The sequence below is a fragment of the Elephantulus edwardii genome, unplaced genomic scaffold (assembly GCF_000299155.1).
Source record: "Elephantulus edwardii isolate Elephantulus edwardi_28Jun2011 unplaced genomic scaffold, EleEdw1.0 scaffold00151, whole genome shotgun sequence".
NCBI lineage: Eukaryota > Metazoa > Chordata > Mammalia > Macroscelidea > Macroscelididae > Elephantulus > Elephantulus edwardii.
Genome location: NW_006399901.1, coordinates 2,331,871 through 2,352,554, shown reverse-complemented (window position 1 = coordinate 2,352,554; position 20,684 = coordinate 2,331,871). Strand labels below are relative to the sequence as shown.

At 48.7% G+C, this 20,684-nt stretch overlaps 1 protein-coding gene across 1 annotated transcript; it reads left to right on the top strand.

Annotated features, from left to right (window-relative positions):
• The first annotated feature begins 9,822 nt into the window (after nucleotides 1–9,822).
• PIK3IP1 (phosphoinositide-3-kinase interacting protein 1) lies at nucleotides 9,823–20,375 on the top strand. Its single transcript, XM_006894803.1, has 6 exons — nucleotides 9,823–9,892; nucleotides 10,744–10,860; nucleotides 10,939–11,058; nucleotides 11,947–12,147; nucleotides 12,235–12,313; nucleotides 20,171–20,375. The coding sequence occupies exons 1-6, from the start codon at nucleotides 9,823–9,825 to the stop codon at nucleotides 20,373–20,375; spliced, it is 792 nt and encodes a 263-aa protein (XP_006894865.1).
• The last annotated feature ends 309 nt before the right edge of the window (nucleotides 20,376–20,684 follow it).

The window sequence follows — 20,684 nt, the reverse complement described above, 5'->3', positions numbered from 1 at the left end:
AACAGGATTACTGACCAGCTCTGGTGGCCTAGTTTGTAAGGAGTGGTTCTGCTACCTGGAAGGTGACACCTCTCTGATGGTTCCGACCCACCAGTAGCTCCAAGTTGGTTCCAACTCAATAGTGATGAGTTTGAGCTTTGGAGTGTGAGTCGGACCAACCAGTTAAGTTGATTATCTCTAACATGCCCCCTGTGACAGAGAAGGCTATGTTTTCCTTAATACAATGTTTTCTAAGTCTAGCCTCAAAGAGAATAGGCATTCTTTCCCAGCAGTGCACACATCTAGCCATTTCTCAAAGCCAGCGATGACCCAGCGTTTTCTGCTTCTACGGCTCCAGAGGCCTCCAGGACAGAAAGTCTCATTTCTAAAAATGATCTGTAATAACAAGTCTTCTTGGTTATTTTATTCTTTCCCTTAAAATGTTTCTTTAGGCTTCTTGTTGTTGTTATGTGCCATCTAGTCCCTTGAGGCTCATAGAGACCCTACGTACAATAACTTTGAACCCTGCTCTGTCCTGAGCCAACTTCATCATCTCTGATACACTCACCCCTACTACTCCAGTCACTGAATCAGTCCATCTCATCAAGGGTGTTCCTTTCCTGCGCTGTCCCTCCACCCTCCCAAGCATGACATCCCTCTCCAAGGACTGGTCCCTCCTGGCAACATGCCCAAAGTATGTCAGATGAAGCTTCGGAATCTTTGCCTCCAAGGCTTATTAAGGTTATTTTCCTTATATGGTACCTCTATGTCTTCTCATTATTTTAAATATTTATTAATTTTTTATTTTTTAAACATTTATTAATTTTTTATTTTAAAAATCTAAAGTTAAACACTGTCACTGAGTTGATTTCAATTCATAGTATCTTCCACCGGGTTTCTGAGGTTGAAAATCTTTATGGAGGAGACTGCCCAGCTTTCTTCCTCAGACCACCAGGTGGACTCGAGCTACCAAACTTGAAATATGCCAAACTACATACAAAATAGAGATAACACAGTGCATACAAAATAGAAATAACTCACTGAATGCTATACCTTCAAAGAAATGCTTTGGGCTTTAGATCTTTTGACTTAAATATTACATTCTTTACATTTCATTTTTTAAAATAATTTTAATGAGCATTTACAGAGATTTTGGATTTCCATTAATTCATTGCTGCACTTCTCTCCCCGCCCATCCTGCCCCCCCCCCCCCCCAGTTTGCTCCTCTCTTTCAAAAGTAAAAGAAACACTCCTTCCCTGGTACACAATCCCCCTGCACCCCTCCCACCGCCCCAAGTACATTCCACTATGTAACCTTAATTGTGGACTCTTGTGATAACCATAATACCCTATCATACATCACTTTTAAATAATTCACTCCCTCATCTGTTTCAGTGCAGTATACACAATTTATCCAGTTTTTCTCAGTCTTACCCCAACCCTGATATCAGTCCCATTTTACAACATCGGCACCATGCAATATTTGTCCTTTTGCATCTGAGATATTTCACTCAGCATAATGTCCTCCAGGCTCACCCGTTTTGAATACTATTACATGAGTTCCTTGTTTTTCAATGCAGTGTAGTATTCCATTGTGTGAATATACCACAGCTTCTCTATCCATTCATTTGTTGATGGGCACCTGGGTTGTTTCCAACTCCTTGCTATTGTGAACAGAGCTGTGATAAACATGGGTGTGCATATATCTGCGTGGATGTCAGTTATGGTCTCTTTGGGATATATTCCCAGTAGTGGAATTGCTGGGTCAAACGGTATCTCTATTTGCAACTTTTTGAGAAAGCGCCATACAGCCTTCCACAGTGGTTGCACCATTTTACACTCCCACCAACAGTGAATAAGGGTTCCAGTTTCTCCACAACCTCACCAGCATTTGTTGCTTGCTGTTCTGTTAAATTTTGCTATTCTGACTGGGGTGAGATGATATCTCATAGTTGTTTTGACATTTCTTTTTTTTAAAAAAAAAACACCAACATCAACAAAACAGGGGCTCCCCCATGTGCAGCTTGTAATCATACAGAGAAGCCTCTTTTCAGCACAGAGTCAAGGACTTACTTCTACAACATTCCAGTTGGACAGAAGAGCTGGGGCCACTCATTAGTGAGTGCTCCAGAGATTTTTATCAACCCCTTGGACTGCTAAAAGGTGGCTTAAAGCCTTTGAGCAGCTTTATGACTTCCCGATTGGAGCTGCCTCACCAACATATCCTGTTCTCAGAATGGACTATCCATTCCACTTGAAAAAAGCTCTGGAGGTTATTTCCTGATGTCGGGGGACATTTGTGTTTCTCTGGATGACAGGGGCCAGCGACCCAGCTCCAACTCACAGAGATACTATGGGCAGCAGAATGGTGCCCTGCTTTAGCCTGGGCTGGGCCAGCCTCACAGTCTATGCATGTTAAATCCATTGTTATCAGCATTATGTCAAGCCATAGCATAGATGGTCTTCCTCTCTCTGAATTATTGTTGTTGTTAAGTGCCACCTGGTCAGTTCCAACTCATAACCACCGTTTAAACAATGGCTCTGAACACTGCCCTGGCCTGAACCATCTCTAACACACTTGGCTCATTGCTGCGGTCACTGTGTCAGTTCACCCTGCTGAGGGTCTTCCTCTCCTCCACTGACCCCTCCAAGCCTGATGTCCTTCCCCAAGGACTGGTCGCTCCTGAGAACATGAAGTACGTGAGACGGCGGAGCTTCACCATCCTCGCCTCCAAGGAGCACCCTGGTTTCACGTTCTCCAGGACAGACCTATCTATTCTGTGTGGATTCAGGCTCATTTAAAAATAAGCAAAGATTCAAACATCCCTGAAATTGTACTGTATGAGTATTAGATACTAAATAAAGACACAGTGTTGTCTTTAGGGATCTAAACAATAAAAAATGAATATTTGAAGAGCGCTGTACTCTGGTGACTTAATGTATGATCTGTTAGGCTGATAACGGAGAGGCTGACAGTTTGAATCCACCAGCTGCTCCAGGGGAGAAAAGAGCACAGAAATTGGAAATCTTAAAGATTTATTGTCTTTGAAACTCAATGGAGGGTTGCTAAGTTTTGTGTTTTTTTTAGAAGAATTTTTATTTTTTACTGGCTTACTTACAAAATTCATATACATTGTTTTCCACACTGGATCTTTCCCATTTCCTTTACCTACTCCTCCTTCTACCCATAAAATTGTGCAACCCTTTAATCACCCCCCCACCCCGTTCATCCTCATCCCTCTGCTCCACTCTTCTCCTCTTGGATCCTCATACACGTTTTACTAGTTTTTCTGTTTTTACAATAATGATTTGCCCCCAGTATTTTTTATTGAGATTTTAATGAAAGATTATAGAGAACTTGGATTTCCATTCATTCATTGTTGCATATTTTCCTCCCTGCCCACCCCTCACCCCATTTGCTTTTCTCTTTGAAAAGAAAAAACAGTTTTTTTTCATTGTTATACAATCCCCACCCTGAGTCCACTTTACTTACTATGCAGCTCTTATTCTGGATTCTTGTCATGAAAATAATACCTAATCATATATCCCTTTTAAATGGTTCTCTCCCTAATCTGTTTCAATGCAGTGTACATTATTTATCCCTCTTTTCTTAGTTTCCCCCAAATCCCAGTGTGAGTCTTGTTTTACAACAGTGACACTATGCAGTATTTGTCCTTTTGTAACTGAGATATTTCACTCAGCAAAATGTCCTCCAGGGTCACTCATTTTGTATAATATTTGTATAATATTATGAGTTCTTCGTTTTTCAGTGCTGCATAATATTCCTTAGTGTGAATATACTACAGCTTCTTTATCCATTCATTTATTAATGGGCACTTTAAGTTGTTCCCAACTCTTTGCTATTGTGAACAAAGCCACAATAAACATGGGTGTGCATAAATCTGTTTGAGTGACAGTTCTGATTTCTTAGGTTATATTCTTAGTCGTGGAATTGCTGGGTCAAATGGTATTTCTACTTCCAAGTTTTTGAGGAAGTGTCATACCGCCTTCCACAGTGGTTGCACCATTTTACACTCCCACCAACAGAGTATAAGGGTTCCAGTTTCTCCACAACCTTGCCAGCATTTGTTGTTTGCTACTCTGTTAAATTTTGCTATTGTTATTGGGGTGAGAGGATATCTCATAGTTATTTGGGTTGCTAAGTTTTAACTGAACTTGACGGGGGTGGGTGTGGTGATGGCGTATCATATTTTTCCAGAAGAGGTTTGAAGTTGAGTGTTAATACAGGCCAGAAAATGTAGTCCTTTTGAGTCAATAGATAAAGAAAGTTCAAAAGTGGATGATGAGACAATGACACTCACTGACGATGACTGGCATGCCTCTGAACTAAAGTAAATATGATTTCCTTGAAGAAGGAAGGCACTGAGTCTGTTATAATAGAATCCGCCTTTGAAGGAAACAATCAAATCATGCTGACAAATGCCTGCGTTAGGGAGGAAGAAAAAGCAGAGATGACTAACTTGGGGGAAAAATCCCCTGATTTTATTTCTTTTTTTAGATAGTGCTATTGCTGATGAGACACATGGCCTAAAATGTGCTTTGTTGTATGGATCCAAATGCATAGTTAAAAAGGGCAGGAAAATCATAGACGTCTTATAGAAGAGTCACAGGAGAAGAGCAACAGGTAAACATGTCTTGGTTTCCTCAGAAAGAAATATCTGGCACCCATCTGTGGACAGAGAATCAGAAAATAGTACAAATTAGTGCCGACTGGTGTATAAAAAAAATAAAACAAATCCACTACTGCCCTATTGATTCTGATTCATACTATCAGATTTCTGAGATGATAAATATTTACAAGGATTGTCTCTCTTTCTCCCAAGGAGCCACTGGTGAATTTGAACCAGCAGCTTTTCAATGAGCAGTGCAACACCCACAACCCTCTAGGCTGCGTAGAGTTTGTCTCTATTGTAGTCTGAGGGGAAGCATTATTAACCAGAAGTAGCCCATTAGAGTCTCACAGAAGGATGTTCCCCTAAACAGCCAGCATGAAGCATGCCAACGCTAAGGCACATTGTTCAAATCCACCAGCTGCTCTGAGGGAGACAGAAGCAGGCTCCTCCTGTTCAATATATCTTTGTTGTTTTGTATCGTAGAGTCAGATCCAACCCTTAGCTGACCCTCTGGTGGGTTTTCAGAGGCAGTTAATCACACAGGAGGAGACTGTGCCCATCTTTCTCCCATGGAGAAGCTGGTGGATTCGAACTGCGAGTCATTGGGATTGCAGTGCAATTTCTTGCCATTATGCCACTATATACCTATCTCTATCTCTCTATATCTCTATCTCTTTCTATATAGAGCTCATATATATCTCATATATATATCTTGTATATATACATCATATATATACACACCATATATATATACACACACACCATATACATACATATATATATAAAAGCAGGAGTGGCATCCACTTTCAAAATAGCTTACCTCTGGAAACTCTATGAACATGGAAAAATGCTGAAAGTTATACAAGTGTTCAGGCCTTTCATTCATAGGGTTGCTATGAGTCGTCTACAACTTGATGGCACTTAATGACGAGAGAGAGAGAGAGAGAGAGAGAAAGAGAGAGAGTGGAGTAGAGTAGATACAGATATATTTGTTGTTGTTGTTGATTGCCTTCGAGTTGAGCATGACTCATAGCTACCCTATGAACAAAAGGCCTAAAGCCCTTCTACAATTATCGATATTTATCCAAGTTCATAGAGTTTCTGGAGACATGTTGTTTAGGAAATGGATGCACATACATACATACATACATATATATACATACACACACATATATAAACATAGATATATACACACACATGTGTATATATATGTGTGTGTGTGTGTGTGTGTATATATATATATACACACATATACATATAACAACTGTGTAATAGAGAATTGATGCTTTTGAGCTGTGGTGCTGGAGAAGAGTGAATATACCATGGACAGCCAGGAGAACAAACAGGTTTGTCCTGAAGAGGGTGAGACCAGGCTGCTCCTTGGAGACAAGGATCCTGAGGCTTAGTCTGACATACTTTGGGCATGTTGCCAGGAGCAACAACATCATGCTTCGAAGGGTGGAGGGAGGGAGAAAAAGAGGGAGACCATCGATGAGATGGATTGATACAGTGACTGGGGAAACGACAGTAACATTGGCACAGTATAGAGCAGGGCTCAGAGCTGTTGTACATAGGGTCGCTATGAGTCACAAGAGACTTGACAGCACATAACAATATATAATATGTATAATATCTATTTTTTTATAAATGTTTATAGTTGTAGAGGGGCTTCAAGGCCTTTTGTTCATAGGATCACTATAAGTTGTGCTCAACCCTAAGGCAATCAACAAATAAAAACATATAATATATATTACAGTAGTGTAATAAATAAACGGGACCATCCAGAAAAATCGTGTGAAGAGCCCTTCTGTGCACTTTGCTCCCCAAATCTCCTTCTGTCTCCTGCAAAATAATGGAAGCTGTCTTTAGCAAGTCAAACACCATCTGGTTCCTCTCCTTCCTTTATCCTGTTTCACCTTTCCCCATAAAATTAAAGACCACTTGTCATTTTATATATATTTATCACTCTCTCCATTAGAATACAAGCTTTCCAAGGTATTTCAGTATTTGGAATCACAGTTGTAGCTACAGTAGCCAGGGCTGTATCTGGCATGTAGCAGGTTCGCCAATTGATTTGTATCATTAAAGTGTGAGAATCTTTCAAGGTAGTTTAGGCATAGCAATGTGTGTGCCAGTAAATGTACAGATTTCATAGTTCATTCCCTATATCAGGCAGCCAGCAAGTCAGCAGATCAGAAGTTTCTGTGGTGAAACATGAGAATGCTTGCAAAATCATAGCAACGCATCTTACTAAATGGATTGACAGAGTCAAAACATGGTCAGCAAACACTTTTAAAGATGAACTAAATTTATCTCTCCATTCGCTTTCACATCTGAAATCTGCCAGTAGCAAGTTCAAAGTCACTTCAGGTTATTGGGGAGGCCATTAGCCTTCTGCCTTGATAAAACTTTTGAAGTTTATTGAGTCCAGATTGTTTTCTTTCTTCCTTCAGTTACATTCTGCAAAACATCAAATCCACAGATTGAAACAAGGTGTCCACTCATTTCTATTCTGGGAGTCACTCTTTCTTGGTTTACCGATACTGCCTGGGAAACAGAACAGTCACCACACAGCGTGAGGATCAGTTATGGATTGAGTTTGACCTCCCTAAAATGATGGCTTAGTGGCAAGAAGCTGCACTGCAATCCTGAAGGAATATGGTTCAAGTCCACTGGGTGCTTCTCAAGAGGCAGTCTTGTCCCTGAGCAGTTAACTACCTCTGAAAATCCAAGGGTCAGCTACGGGTCAGTTTTGACTTGGTGAACAGCAATGATACGATGTGGAAGCTATGTAATGGTGTCTCTGAATTAGGATTAGTAATGAGTTAGTAATGTTAGTAAATTCTTATTTGCTGTATTGTGGGAGCTCTGATGGTCTAGTGGTAAGAAACTGTGCTGCAATTCCAAAGTAACAGGGTTCAAATCCACCAGCTGCTCCATGGGATGATGGGTAATTTCCTCCCAAGTAATTACTGCCTCTGAAAACCCTGCTGGAGAGTCAGGTATGGGTCAGTTTTGACTTGACGGTACACAACAACAATAGAGTACTGTGAGGGCTCTGGTGGCCTGGTGGTAAGAATCTGTGCTGCAGTCCCAAAGGCATGGGGTTCAAATCCACCAGCTGCTCCAATGGGCAATCTCCTCTTCAGCGATTTATTGCCTCTGAAAACCCTGCTGGAGGGTCAGCTTCGAGTTGGTTCCAACTCAACAGCACACACTAACAACAGAATATTGCTAATAGAGTATTGAATATACCGGGGTCGGCCAAAAGAGAGGACAAATCACTGTTAGAAGACGTACACTTTGGGCATGTTGTAAGGAGCGGTCAGTCCTTGGGAAAAGACATCACGCTGGGAAAAGAGGGTCAGTGAAGAGAGGAAGACCCTCAACGCGATGGACTAACACAGCGGCTGCAGGTTTAAGGATTGATAGAAATCCCTGCAAATGTATTCAGAGGGTGTGGAGGGGCAGACATTTTACTTCATTTCCTCTGTATGAGTTCAGGGCTGGTTGAAACAACCGATTATTGCTCTGGAGCTGAACAAGTTTCTCAACCGCTTGCATGACCCATGTTTTTAACTAGAGAGATTTATTTCAGTATTCCTTCCATATCACTCATTAGGGCAAGGGTCAGACTTCTTACACATGGGATTGCTGTGGGTCAAAGTCAACTAGATGGCACTTAACAACAACAATAACAACAACTGTCTCTGACATTCCCAATCCCAACCTCCAAATGAAAAGGACATGCCTGACCCTGGCATTGTTACACTGCTTAAAAAATTTAAAAGAAGGCAAACGTCTATAAACCATAACCAGACACTCGACTGTCCTTTAACTGAGTCCAATTCATGGTGACCCTCTACCAGGTTTTCTGAGGCTGTAAACATCCTGTACCATAGAATGGGATTCCACAGGCACAGGAGGAGAGTGCCCCTCCTTCTCCAGCAGAGCATTTGGTGAATTTGAACCCTGTGCCTTCTGGATTGCAGCACATCTTCTTGCCACTAGGCCACCAAAGGGCCCTTGAGGCTGTAAATCTTTAGCGACACTGTCTATCTTTCTCCCAGTAGCTGGCGGATTCTTGTCAATGACCTATGGGTTATACATTACACCACTGTTGTCGTTGTGTACCATAGAGTCAAAAGGACCCATAGCTGTGTACCATAGAGTCGAAAGGACCCATAGCTGAATCCTCAGCAGGTTCTGAGAGGCAGTAATTGCAGGGAGGAGATTGCCCATCCTTCCATATTACACCACCTGGGTTCCTAATTAACCATGTTGTTGTTGTTGTTGTTGTTGTTTTCTACCACTGAGTTGGAACCAACTAATAGCTGACCTTCCAGCTGGTTTTCAGCAGCAGTAAATCATAAAGGAGAGATCTCTGGTGGCCTAGTGGCTGTGTTCCAATCTCGAAGGCCCGCAGTTCTAATCCACTAACTGCTTCTCAGAGAAGGATGTGTAGTCTCCTCCAGTGAGATTAACTGCCTCTGAAAACCAGCTGGAGGCTCAGCTATGGGTCTGTTCTGACTCAAGGACAAACAGCAACAACAAAGCACGGGAGGAAATTGCTCATCTTTCTACCAAGAGGCAGCTGGTGGATTCGAACCACGTTCCTTTGGATTGGTTTACTAAGCCACCAGAGCTCCCTTATAAAACCACAAAGGTCTCCTTCCCCCCCCCCCCAAAAAAAAACTATTAATAAAAAGTGTTTCTTGTACCCTAAGTACAGAGAACTTGGCCGGGTTGTACAGCTGACTGACTTTGCTAAACTGCTTTGCTTCCACGATGACCCTTGACTGACTTATTCTCTCTATACTCACGCAGATGGAACCCAAGGGACCACAGTCCCCGGGGCAAAGGCAGCCGTGCAGGTCTCTATCTTATCGGCATAGCCTGGGGGTGGCCCCCTCTCGTCTCTTCTCGGGGTTTGCCAAGCTTCCTCTCTGGGCACCAGGTCAGCGACCTTGCAGGAACAGGAGCTTAGGACCCAGGGGGCGCCTTTTCTCCGACAGCACCTCGCGCCGCTGCAGCCAACGAGCTTGGGAAGCTCCCAGCTCTAAAGAGAGGCTGTTTACCAGAAGCGCAGAACAAGGGCAGGTCGGCCTGCAAGGCTGGGACGCGGGGCAGCGCCGCCGCCGAGGGGACCCCGAGCGCCCGCACTTTGGCCAGTGGTTGTTCGTCCACCTGCAGGGCGCCCAAAGCAAGGATGCTGCTGGCCTGGGTGCCCACTGTGCTTGTCAGCAACATGCTCCTGGCAGAAGTGGCTGCAGCCGGAGGTAAGACCACCAGCGTTCCTTTCTGCAGCAACTTACAGGATCTTGGAGGGGAAAGCAACCCCCTGCTCCCCCGACCCGGGCTAGACAGGAAGATGGCAGAAATGGAAGCTCAGCTGCTTTCTGTCGCCCCAGGAAAGTGTTTATTCCTTTCCCTCCCCTTGCAGGAGCTGGCAGCTCCATCTTTGCAATTAAGAACAAAGGCAAGGAGCCACTTTCTTTTTCCCTTTCCTGGCCTGGGGTTCTTAAGTTGATGCAAGTTTGGGGAGGGTTCATCGCCCCTACCACCAGCGCCCGGTTCTCTCCGGGGTCTTTTGCACGGAGTGACCCAGCCCGGCCTCCTCCCAGGGCGCCCCCAGAGGAGTAAGCGGGGTTCGGAGTCACGTCCAGGCAGCGGCGAGGCAGATCCCCGCTGGTTCTGGAACCGTGTGAACCGAGGCTTCGGGCGAATTCTCCGGGGAGGGAGCACGGCCGGCGCCTGGCATCGATGGCCGGACGCGCCGGGGAGGGCACAGCAGAGTTTATGTAACCTGGACATTACTGCACGGGGAAGGGATTTCGGGTCCAATCACCGTCCGTCCCCACCAAGGGTTCCCACCCAAACCGGACCTCAGTCAGCTTCCCTACTCCCCAAAGTGGGCACAAGTTCCGTGCAACAAGCCCTTGGCGTTTCTGCAGCGCTTTTCCGGCTGCTAAAAACTGCAAAAATAATAGCACCGACTGCGGGCGGGGCTCTGCACGCGTTTGCTTGTTACGAGTCTCCCGATCGCGCCCAGAGGCCGCCAGGTCTCTCCGCGAGGAGAGGGGACCCGCCCGGACTCAGTGCCCGCGCGCGCGGCTCCTCTTCTTCACAGGCTGCTTCTGGGACCGCGGCCACCGGTACCGGGCGGACCAGCCCTCGCCTGCGCCAGGCTTCCAATGCCTCAACTGGCTGGACGCGCAGAGCGGCCTGGCGTCGGCCCCCACGGCGGGTGAGTGATGGCCCCGGGCGGCGGGTGGGCAGCGTCGCGGCCGGAATCCCCGGACCACCGCGATCTCTCCGCTCCTAGGCGCGGGCAACCACAGCTACTGCAGGAATCCGGACCAGGACCCGCGCGGGCCCTGGTGCTACGTCAGTGGCGACGCCGGCGTCCCCGAGAAGCGGCTGTGCCAGGACCTGCGCTGCCCAGGTACCCGGGCCGTGGACCCTTCCGCCAGGCTGGGACGGGTGTAGCCCCCTTCACCCGCCGCGCACGTGTGGCCGTGGGATGCGTGCTGCTCCCGCCCCGCCCCCGCACCTTCTGATTGGCCAGGTTTGTCTCCAGGCCGCAGGGCCGAAAGCCCATTGGCCGCGGCCGCCGCCCGGAGTGAGCTCATTCTGGGCGAGCGCCTTGTAAACAACCGGAGGGGCGGGGCCCACCCCGGCCGCGCGCACCGCTCCCGCGTCCGCGCGCAGCCTCCGGGCAACACCCGGGCCGCGCCCAGGCTTGGCTTTTATGAGCTATTTATGGACACTGTGTTCTCCAAATGCACCTCTGGGACAAAAAGGCTTCTGAGGCCCAGTAGTTTCCTGAATGCAAGTCGCAGCTCATGGGTTTGGGCACCCAGAAGTCACCGCTACACATATGAATCCAAGTTTCTTAAGTGTCTACAGTGCAGACGTGTTCCTCTCGAGGCAGCAACACCGTTTTCTTAAGATTAAATGGAACACGCACGGGTTGGCACACTGTGGGTTCAATTAATGTGATCTCCCAGAGCCTCCTGGGGCGCTTCTTGGGGATCTCTTGAGGAAGGTGGACTCAGCTTGGAGCTAGGATTTGAATATAGGCGTGCATGGGAGGCAGGAGAAGGGCCCTTGTCTAAAGCTTCCCCGAATAATTTTGGCTCAGTGACGCTGCATCCTTTCCAGCCCCGGCCTTTCCTGGTCTTGCTTCCAACGTAGGGTTTGATTTCATTGTCTTTCTGGAGGGCACGCTAAGGTGAACCCCTTACTATCCCCCTAACACGCGTGCCTACTTCTGCTATGGAATTCTCAGAGAACTGTCTTTCATGAGAGCTGTTACCCACCTCCCTTCCAGAGACCCCATCCCAGGCGCCGCCAGCCCTCCTAACAGAAACGGAGAAGGCCTCTGAAGAGCCAGTGGAGGAGGAAGCTCAGGCGTTCCCTCCTGCGAAGGCCCTACCAGCGGGCAGTGAGGCGGCGGCTGTACAACCTGTGATCGGCATCAGCCAGCGCGTGCGGATGAACTCCAAGGAGAAGAAGGACTTGGGGACCCTCGGTAGGACCATCCCACTCCTTTCGCCTTGTGGATCTCATTTACTCATCATCCAAAATGTGGCTGATGGGACTTGGGTCTTCTTGGCAGGTTATGTGCTGGGCATCACCATGATGGTGGTCATCATCGCCATTGGAGTTGGCATCATCTTGGGCTACACGTATAAGAGGTCAGTAGCTTTGCCTTGTGGGTTCTCTTGAGTTGAAGGGGGAAAGGTGGTGACCCCCCGAGGGGCTTTCAGAAGCAGTGCATCATAAGGAAAGAGATTGCTGGTGGATTCGAACTGCATACCTGTGAGTTGCCAGTGCAGTTCCTTACCACTAAGTCACCAGAGCTGCTGAGGGGAAAGGTTGTTGATATTGTTATGTGCTGTCAAGTTGCCGGCGACCTGTAGCCACCCTTTGTACAACAGCTCTGAAGCCTGTCCTGTCCTGAGCCAGTCTCACTGACTCCCAACTGTATCAATCCATCTCTTCCAGTCAAATAAGATTTTTCTGGGGCATTCTCCTACCCCAGAGGAAGCCAGGTGAGGAATTGAGTTAAAATGAGTGTCACAGTCTGGAGGCTTCACTTTTCTTTGATGCCTTTACTCCTCCCCCAGAGCTTTATGAAGTAGTTGATCAAGTTTTCAGCCTTATGGATGAGGAAGCTGTTGTCAGTGAGGTGAAGTGTCCTACCCAAGGTCATGGTGCCTAGGAGTCACAGAAACTGGTTCAAGTCCAGCTCTTTTGATTCCAGGCTTCCTGACTAATCCAGGGTGCCTGGCATGGAAGTGGGTGGCGTGCTGCAGAAATCAGGCGGGCCATTCATTGTGGTGACCAGAAGTGCATCCTGTGAGGTAGGAACTTGCTGCTTGAAAAGGTCCCCAGCCAGCCTTTGTGCAGGAGTGAAAGGGTGCAGCTTCAAGCCGCATGGAACCTAGAATTAGACACAATAAGGGTGAAACCAAGTTTCTCCTTGGATTTTGAAACTCCGTCTCACATACTTCAGGCACATGGCCAGGAGGGACCAGCCCTTGGAGAAGGACATCATGCTCAGAAAGGTAGAGGGACAGTGCTGGAGAGGAAGACCCTGGATGAAACGGATTGACACAGTAACTGTGGCAGTGGGAGTAGGTGTGTCAGAGTCAGTGAGACTGGCTCAGGACAGGGCCGACTTCAGAGCTGCTGTGCATAAGGTTGCTATGAGTCGGAGGTGATAACAACAACAAGATCTCCTCTTGGAAGGAGGAGGAAATGATGGAGAACACAGACCATGAGTGATTTTTCCAGCCCTCGTCATGTTTAAGAAAGCCACAGAGGCTACCTGGGAAACTCAGGGACCGGGCTTGTGACTGGGACAGTGAGAGGAGGAGAGGTATTTAGAGAGATCCCTGAGACACTGTGGAGAGAAGGGTCCAAGAGTCTCAGAGTGACAATGCATGTAGACAGACCTTGGTGGCAGTCATTTGTCCAGCACTGGCTGACTCCAGAGAAACCATTGGCCATTCCTGGGTGCAATCAGGAGGTCTGTCGTCCAGCCTTGTATGTCTGTGATATTTCCTCCCATATGGTCTGAGAAGGCTTTCCGTAGGGGAAGAGACATGTGGATTGCATTTTTCAGTGTTGACTATGCCTGACCCTGGAGCAGCGTGTATATGTAAGGTCCTTAAAGTTGATGCACTCAGCCTCTCCATTTCACCCACGGAGCAGGGCAGTGTAGATATCATCATCATTCTTAAGAGTAATAATCATTCTCCTCATTGGACTTTTCTTCAAGCACTTCACCTGCTTTAACTCACTGAAAAGTCACACTTTAAGGTGAGATCAAAGGTGTTCTTATTCCCAGTTTGCAGGTGTGGAAACTGAGGTGAGGGGCCATGTATCTTGCTCCAGGTCACACAGCTCGCCTTTGATGGAGCTGATGTCTTAGCCCTGTCACTGTGTGATGTTGCTCAGGTTACTTCTATTTCCTATTCTAGAGGACTCCCCTGGGGTAAAGTCCTGTGGTTCACTTTGCATAGTGTGTTAAAATGAGTGCTAGACAAGTGCTCTCTTAGCCCAGTTCTGTGATTTTCAGTAATTCCAGGGAAGCGAAGCGATTGGCCTGAGAGAGTCCCCTGAACCCTCAGTCCATGGCAGTTGGCACCACTGGGATGGCAGAGGTGATGAGTCCAGACATACCTGCTTGTTTAATTTCTTTGTATGAGAGACTAGGGAGCTCTGGCAGCCTAGTGGCAAGAAGAAGCTGTGCTGCAATCCCAAAGGCATGTAATTCAAATCCACCAGCTGCTCCGTGGGAGAAGGATGGGTAATCACCTCCTGTGGTTAACTGTCTTTAAAAACCTGCCGGAGGGTCAGCTGTGGGTCAGTTTTGCCTCTACAGTACACAACAACAACAATACAAGAGACTGCGGAAACAATAGAATTCGTTCTTATGTACAGTCACGTTGGATCCAACTCATAGCTGACCTTCCAGTGGATTCTCAGGGGCAGTGAATTGCATGGCAGGAGACAGAGCAGCAGGTAGATTCGAGCCATGTGCCTTTGGATTAGGGTTACAGTCCTTTCCACGAAACCACCGGAATTTATAATCCATAGGCAGGCCCAAACCATGTGGCTGAGCCCTTTAAAGGCTTCTTCCTTCCTGGGCTGCTGGACCGCACTGGCCTCTGCTCTCTAATCGTGACAGTTTCCAGGCACCCAGGTGCTTGGAACGACTGCCTGTTGTTAATTCCAGGCTCTGCTCTGGTGCTCAGGGAGGAAGCCAGGCCTTTTCGCTTCTCGATTTGGTTTTCTGGGCATTCACCGAGTGCCCTCCGGCACTTCCTGTAAAGCCAGGAGCCAGTCACCCGACTCCCCAGTCACTAACCGCTAGACCACCCCTTTCTTCAACAACATGATCTGAGAACACGATGTCATTAACAACAGGAAGCTGCTGTGGGCTGGCAGCAAGCTCTCAGCTCTGGGCTCTCTCACGTGCAGGCTCTCTAACTCCCTCCCTGCCCCCAGATCAGAAAACGGTGTCTTGGGAAGAGCTGTCAGCTGAGTACAGATTGCATCATCTTCTGATGAGCCTCGGTTTCTCATCTGTTAGATGGGGATAGACTCCTCCCTAACTCGCCTGACCAAGGTCATTGTCAGGATTAAATCCGAGCAGTAGGACTCGGATCAGAGAACTGGCACAACAGCAGGTAGTGTTTATCACCTGCTTTCTTACCAAGTCAGGTCCTGTGAGTTCTCCCCAGATCTCACCTCAGCCTTGTGACCACTTGTGTGTGAGAAGCGCTGTCACCCCATTTTACAGGGAGTAGCTGAGACCTTGTTGTTGTTGTTGTTATGTGCCGTTGAGTGCGACTCATAGCGACCCTGTGTACAACAGCCCTAAACTCTGCTCTGTCCTATGCTAATCACATTGTCCCTGACACTCCCATCCTGATTATCCCAGTCACTGAATCAATCAACCTCATAGAGGACCTTCCCCTCCTGCGCTGTCCCTCCACCCTCCCAAGCACCAGTCTCTCCTCACAACATGTCCAAAGTATGTTAGAGGGAGCCTCAGAATCCTTGCCTCCAAGGAGCCACCTGGTTTAACCCTTTCCAGGATGACTCTGTTTGTTTTCGTAGCAGTCCATGGTACTCTCAATACTCTTCTCCAGCACCACAGCTCAAAGGCATCAATTCTTCTTCTATCCTCCTTGGTCATTGTCCAACTCTGATGCATAACAAGTGACTGCGAAGACCATGGCCTGTATCAGATGCACCTTAGTCTTCAGAGAGACACCATTGCTCTTCAGTACTTTGGAGAGGTCCCTAACCGCAGACTTTCCCTTGACAATGTGCCTTTTAATTTCCTGGCTACTGGTGCCAAGAGTGTTGACTGTGGAGCCAAGCAAACTAAAGCTGTGAACAATCTCAATCTCTTCACCATCCATCCTGATGCTGCCAATTGGCCCAGTGGTGAGAATCTTTGTCTTCTTGACATTGAGCCTCAGTCCATATTGGAAGCTGCAGTCCTTGACCCTCCGCAGCAGGTGCTTCAGGCTGAGACCTTAGGGGAGTTAAATACTCCGTCCCAGTCACACATCTTGGATGTGGTGCTTAAGGATTTAAAAGTCTTTAAAAAGTATCTTCAAAAAGTCCACTATTAAAGTGAGCTGTTGTGTGCCATCGAGTTGGAACCAATCCAGTACTGACCCTCCAATGGGTTTTTGGAGGCTGTAAATTGCACTGGAGGAGATTGCCCATCTTTCTCCCATAGCAGCTGGTGGATTCGAACCACTTACCTTTGTGTTGGCAGCACAGTTTCTTACCACTTAAGCCAGCAGAGCTCCCTCTGAGGTCCAGTGGCATTGCGTGAACATGTAAATTGGCTTTGGATGGCAAAGTAGGAAAAATGCAGAAACTTGGAAGGGGGAAGGAAATCCAAAAGAACCAGGATCCAGGCCCTGAACTGGCTTAAATTCTAGGTGACACTGACCAGTCATTTCTCTTCTCTGGGCCTCAGTTTTCCTATCTGTAAAATAGGTTAGGGACGGGGAGTTACACAGGATGATGCTCACAGTCAGAATATGTCCTAAAATGACATACTGCCTGGTGGTAGGCGAGCAGTTCTTTGGTTCGGACCCCAGCGATGCTGTTCACTTGAACAGATGATTTAATCTCTGCTCTTGCCTTCTCGTCTCTAAGCAGGTATCATGAGAGAGAGCACGTAGGTTTGTTGGGAGGATGAAATGAGGGTGTGGTTAGGACCTCAGGATGGTTTCACAGCCTAGAACAGCTCTGGGGGGCGGGGTTCTCCCTGCCTCACAGTGAGGCACCACCCTACGAGATAACAGTGGCTCAGGGGTCAGGACTAAAGTGAGGAAAGCTGCCTGAAAGAGGTGTCTCACCACCCTAGAAGGAGGAAGCAGGGGCAGGCTGCGGGGTCATCTGTGCCCAGTCTCTGTGGCCAGCTTGGCTCCACGTCCTGGCCTGGGAGCAGTCAGAGATAGAATTACCCCAAACCTCCAGCTCGCAGTGAAGTTGTGGCGAACGGATGGAACTTCCCCCTGGCTGGGAAGGACAGGCAGGCTCCAGGCTTCCTCTGGGGGCAGGTGGGGGACGACGGAGAGGCTGAGCCCCGCGAGAGCTTGGTCCTCCTTGTCTGGGTCACAGGTTCAGCCAGCCAGTCTGCGACTGGGCAGCGGCTCTGCCCGTAGCTCCTAAGGGACCTCTTATTTTCTGATAAAAAGGCAAGGGGAAAGCTGTAAGTCAACACCACTCCACCCACTTAGGAGAGGAGCTGAGTCAGTGAATAAGCCTTTTGTTCGTTCTTGGCTGCCAGATGAGAGAGCCTGGCTGCTCCCACAGGCGGTGAGTGGGAGCTGAGTAGCCCAATGGTCAGCACAGGCCTGGTGCCCCCTGGCCCCTCTCCTGTGTTTAAGAGCTGGGGTGACTGCTGTGTCTCCAGGCTTCCCAGGCACCATCAACGGGGGCTGGAGGGGGAACCAGAGCCAGCAGTACTTGGAGGTCTCTCCATGGATGAGGCTGTAATCCAGGCTGGCCCACACCTGCTTCCTCTCTCTCTGCTGTTTCTAAGCCTTAGTATGTTCCCCTCATACAAATGGGGGTCTTCCCCCCTAAAGCCTTGGGCATGCACAGCTTGATGGGGGAGGGAGCTGAGAAAAGCTGTAGCTCTGTAGTTGGACTCCAAACCCTGTCTACTCCTCTATCAAATGGGGATGCTATCTTGCAAAGTAAGCGTGATATTGAAAAGAGATAAAGCACATGGCCTTCAGCTAGACGTGTAGGTATCTCTTCAACCCCTGGGTAATGGCAAAGCCATTGTCTCAGCATGTTAGTAGGTATTCCAGACGTTTCCCGCCTTCTCTTCTCCCTCTAGCTTCTTAGAATTGTCAAGGAGCTTGGCAAAAGATGGTCACATACACCATTTCCTTTGTAAACAGACTTTTGGCTTGGGGAACTCTAAATAAAAGGAAAGCAGGACCCTCTTGAGCGTCTCCCTTCACAGGCAACATTGTAGATGCTGGCATTTTTATCATGGAGGCAGCTATGCCTGTAGAGTCCCCAGGGGCTGCTGTGTGTCTGGCCAGTCCCCTCCACACGGACAGCCCCCTCCACATGGACAGGCCCCTCCACTTCCTCTCTGTGGACACAGGGAGGGGGTGGAGGTCTCCTGCTCTGGGAGCTGACGGCGTTCGGTACAGACGCTAATGGCATGAAGAATGATGGGAGTCCCAGCGTAGCTCGGGGATGAGTTCACAAATTTGGCTGCTGTGAGCTCACCTTGAGAGCCGGGGGACCGGCACACTTCTGTGCGTGGGATCCGTCAGGGGCTCTGGAGACAAGAGCACTCATCTTTATGGTTCACAGATGAAGAGAAGAAGGGAGCTGAGGTCACATAAATAATTCCTGCCGGGGCCGGTCAGTAGAACTGTTTCCTTGGACGACCAGATGACGATAACATTGTTAGATGAGTCAAGATGTGTTCGGGGCGTATCATTAATAAGCACCTATTAGGGTGTTTCAGGCGGTGTTGCTGCTTTCCAGGCTCGTTCACATGCATTATCTTAATTGTAAGGCAGCTCGTACCCTCGTTTTACAGATGAGAAAACAAAGCTGCAAAGGGGCTGTTTCGCTTCAAGGGTCACACAGATAAATAGCTGCTGAGCAGGTTCTGGTACATACGTAAAGGAAACCGGATGATTTAAAGTTAGTTCTGAGGTCTCCACGTAAGCCCTCCCTGCCTCCAGCCCTCTAGTCGCCCCTCAAAGTCGTCTGCCTTTGTCACTGCCTTTTGCATCATGATGGATGCGTCGTCATTGCTCCAGCTCAGCTTCCCTGAGGAGAGCTTGCAGCCCTGGCTGTTTCTCAGCCCCCAGCCACCTGTTAGGGACCATCTCTGAGGCCGAGTCCACGTGGGCAGGGCTGGCTTGCTGGTGCTGTTCTTGGAGAATGCTGACCTGCGTCCAGGTCTGGCTGTGCAGGGTGCGTCCGATCTGCAGAGGATCAGATCACCCTACACGCCAGCTGGGCTGGGCCTCCCGCCCTGTGCGGAGCGAACTGTCAAAAGAGCAAACAGATCGGTCTTGGAGGAAGTGAAACCTTGTGTCACATACATGGGGCATGTTGTCAGGGGGTGCCAGTCCTTGGGGAAAAGCCGCATGCTGGCGGAGGGAGAGGGTCCTTCTTAGAGGGGAAGACCTTCCAGGGGATGGACTGACACAGTGACTGCACGGTGGTACTTGTGAGGATGGAGCAGGATGGGGCAAGGTTTAGAGACGTTCACAGGGTTGCAAGGAGTTGTAATCGGCTCGATACACATGTGCACACAAAATAGGAGAGAGAAAGACAGGCCGTCTCCTCCCATGTGATTTACAGCCTCTCAAAACCTGCTCCGAGTCAGCTCCAATTCAAAGGCAGTGAGTTTGACTTTTGAGTGGTGAGCGGAAAATGGGGAGTCTCCTCCCCATTTCTGCTGCCTCCTGAGAACCTGGAGGGTCAGCGGGGAGTCGGCTCTGACTTGAGGGAAACGAGGGCGAGACAGGAGAGGAAGTGACAGGGCGACAGCATGGAGTGAGGACTCCACATAAGACGACGACGAGGTCACACTGAACAACAGGCAGATCCACAGACAAGTGAAAATTCAGGTTTTACAGGATGGCCATCCTTTCCCATTGACGGAAGGGGTTGGGGACCTTCCCTGCCTCCAGGCTGGGCCCACACCTTGAGAACAGATGTTTTTCTGGGCACCTTTATGGGTAAGGGCTGACATGACGATAGTCCTCTGTGCCTTTTGCTTGCAACCTTGGGATAAAGGACTAAAACGCTTGATTCAAAAACGGCTTGCCTGAGCCTCCCCGGGTGTGAGCAGGGCCACGCTGCCTCATCTCGTTCTGTGTGAGGAAGCAGAGCCCGCGGTGCAGGAGCGCCTTGAGTTCGAGGCTGCCTGGCAGGATGTAGCCCCTGAAGTGGGGTTGGAGTCCCAGCCTGCCAGGACCATGGCCAGCCCTGTGCCCAGCCTGACCCATGCCCTCTTTCCACAGGGGGAAGGACTTGAAAGAGAAGCATGAACAGAAGGCCTGTGAGAGGGAGATGCAGCGAATCACCTTGCCCCTGTCTGCCTTCACCAACCCCACCTGTGAGATTGTGGACGAGAAGACCGTGGTGGTCCATGCTAGCCAGACCCCCGTCGACCTTCAGGAGGGCAGTGCCCCCCTCATGGACCAAGCTGGCACGCCAGGGGCCTGAGCCCCCTCATCCTGCGAGCAGGAACCCGTGAGACAATGGGTGCGAGACAACACCCTCCCACGCCTGGGAGCATCTACTCCTTTTTGTTGTGGTTCCAACCCTCCCTCCACTTTCTTCTGTTGAGTCCCAAGAGCAGACAGGAGTGATGGCTGTGAGCTGAGGGCCAGGCTGTGGAGGGACTGCCCATACCCCTCCTCCACCCTGTGGAGTGAGAGTTTGCCTGTGGCTAGTGCTGCCTCCAGGGGCTTCCAGGCCAGTGATGGACCAGGAGCTCCGGGCTCCTCTGCTTTATTTTCCAAGATGGCCTTG

Excerpts from the sequence above, each read along its gene's own strand:
- PIK3IP1 (XM_006894803.1), top strand. The coding sequence starts at position 9,823 with ATGCTGCTGGCCTGGGTGCCCACTGTGCTTGTCAGCAACATGCTCCTG. Across the intron at positions 10,861-10,938 it reads GGCGTCGGCCCCCACGGCGG|GCGCGGGCAACCACAGCTAC; the intron begins GTGAGTGATGGC and ends CTCCGCTCCTAG. Across the intron at positions 11,059-11,946 it reads CCAGGACCTGCGCTGCCCAG|AGACCCCATCCCAGGCGCCG; the intron begins GTACCCGGGCCG and ends CCTCCCTTCCAG.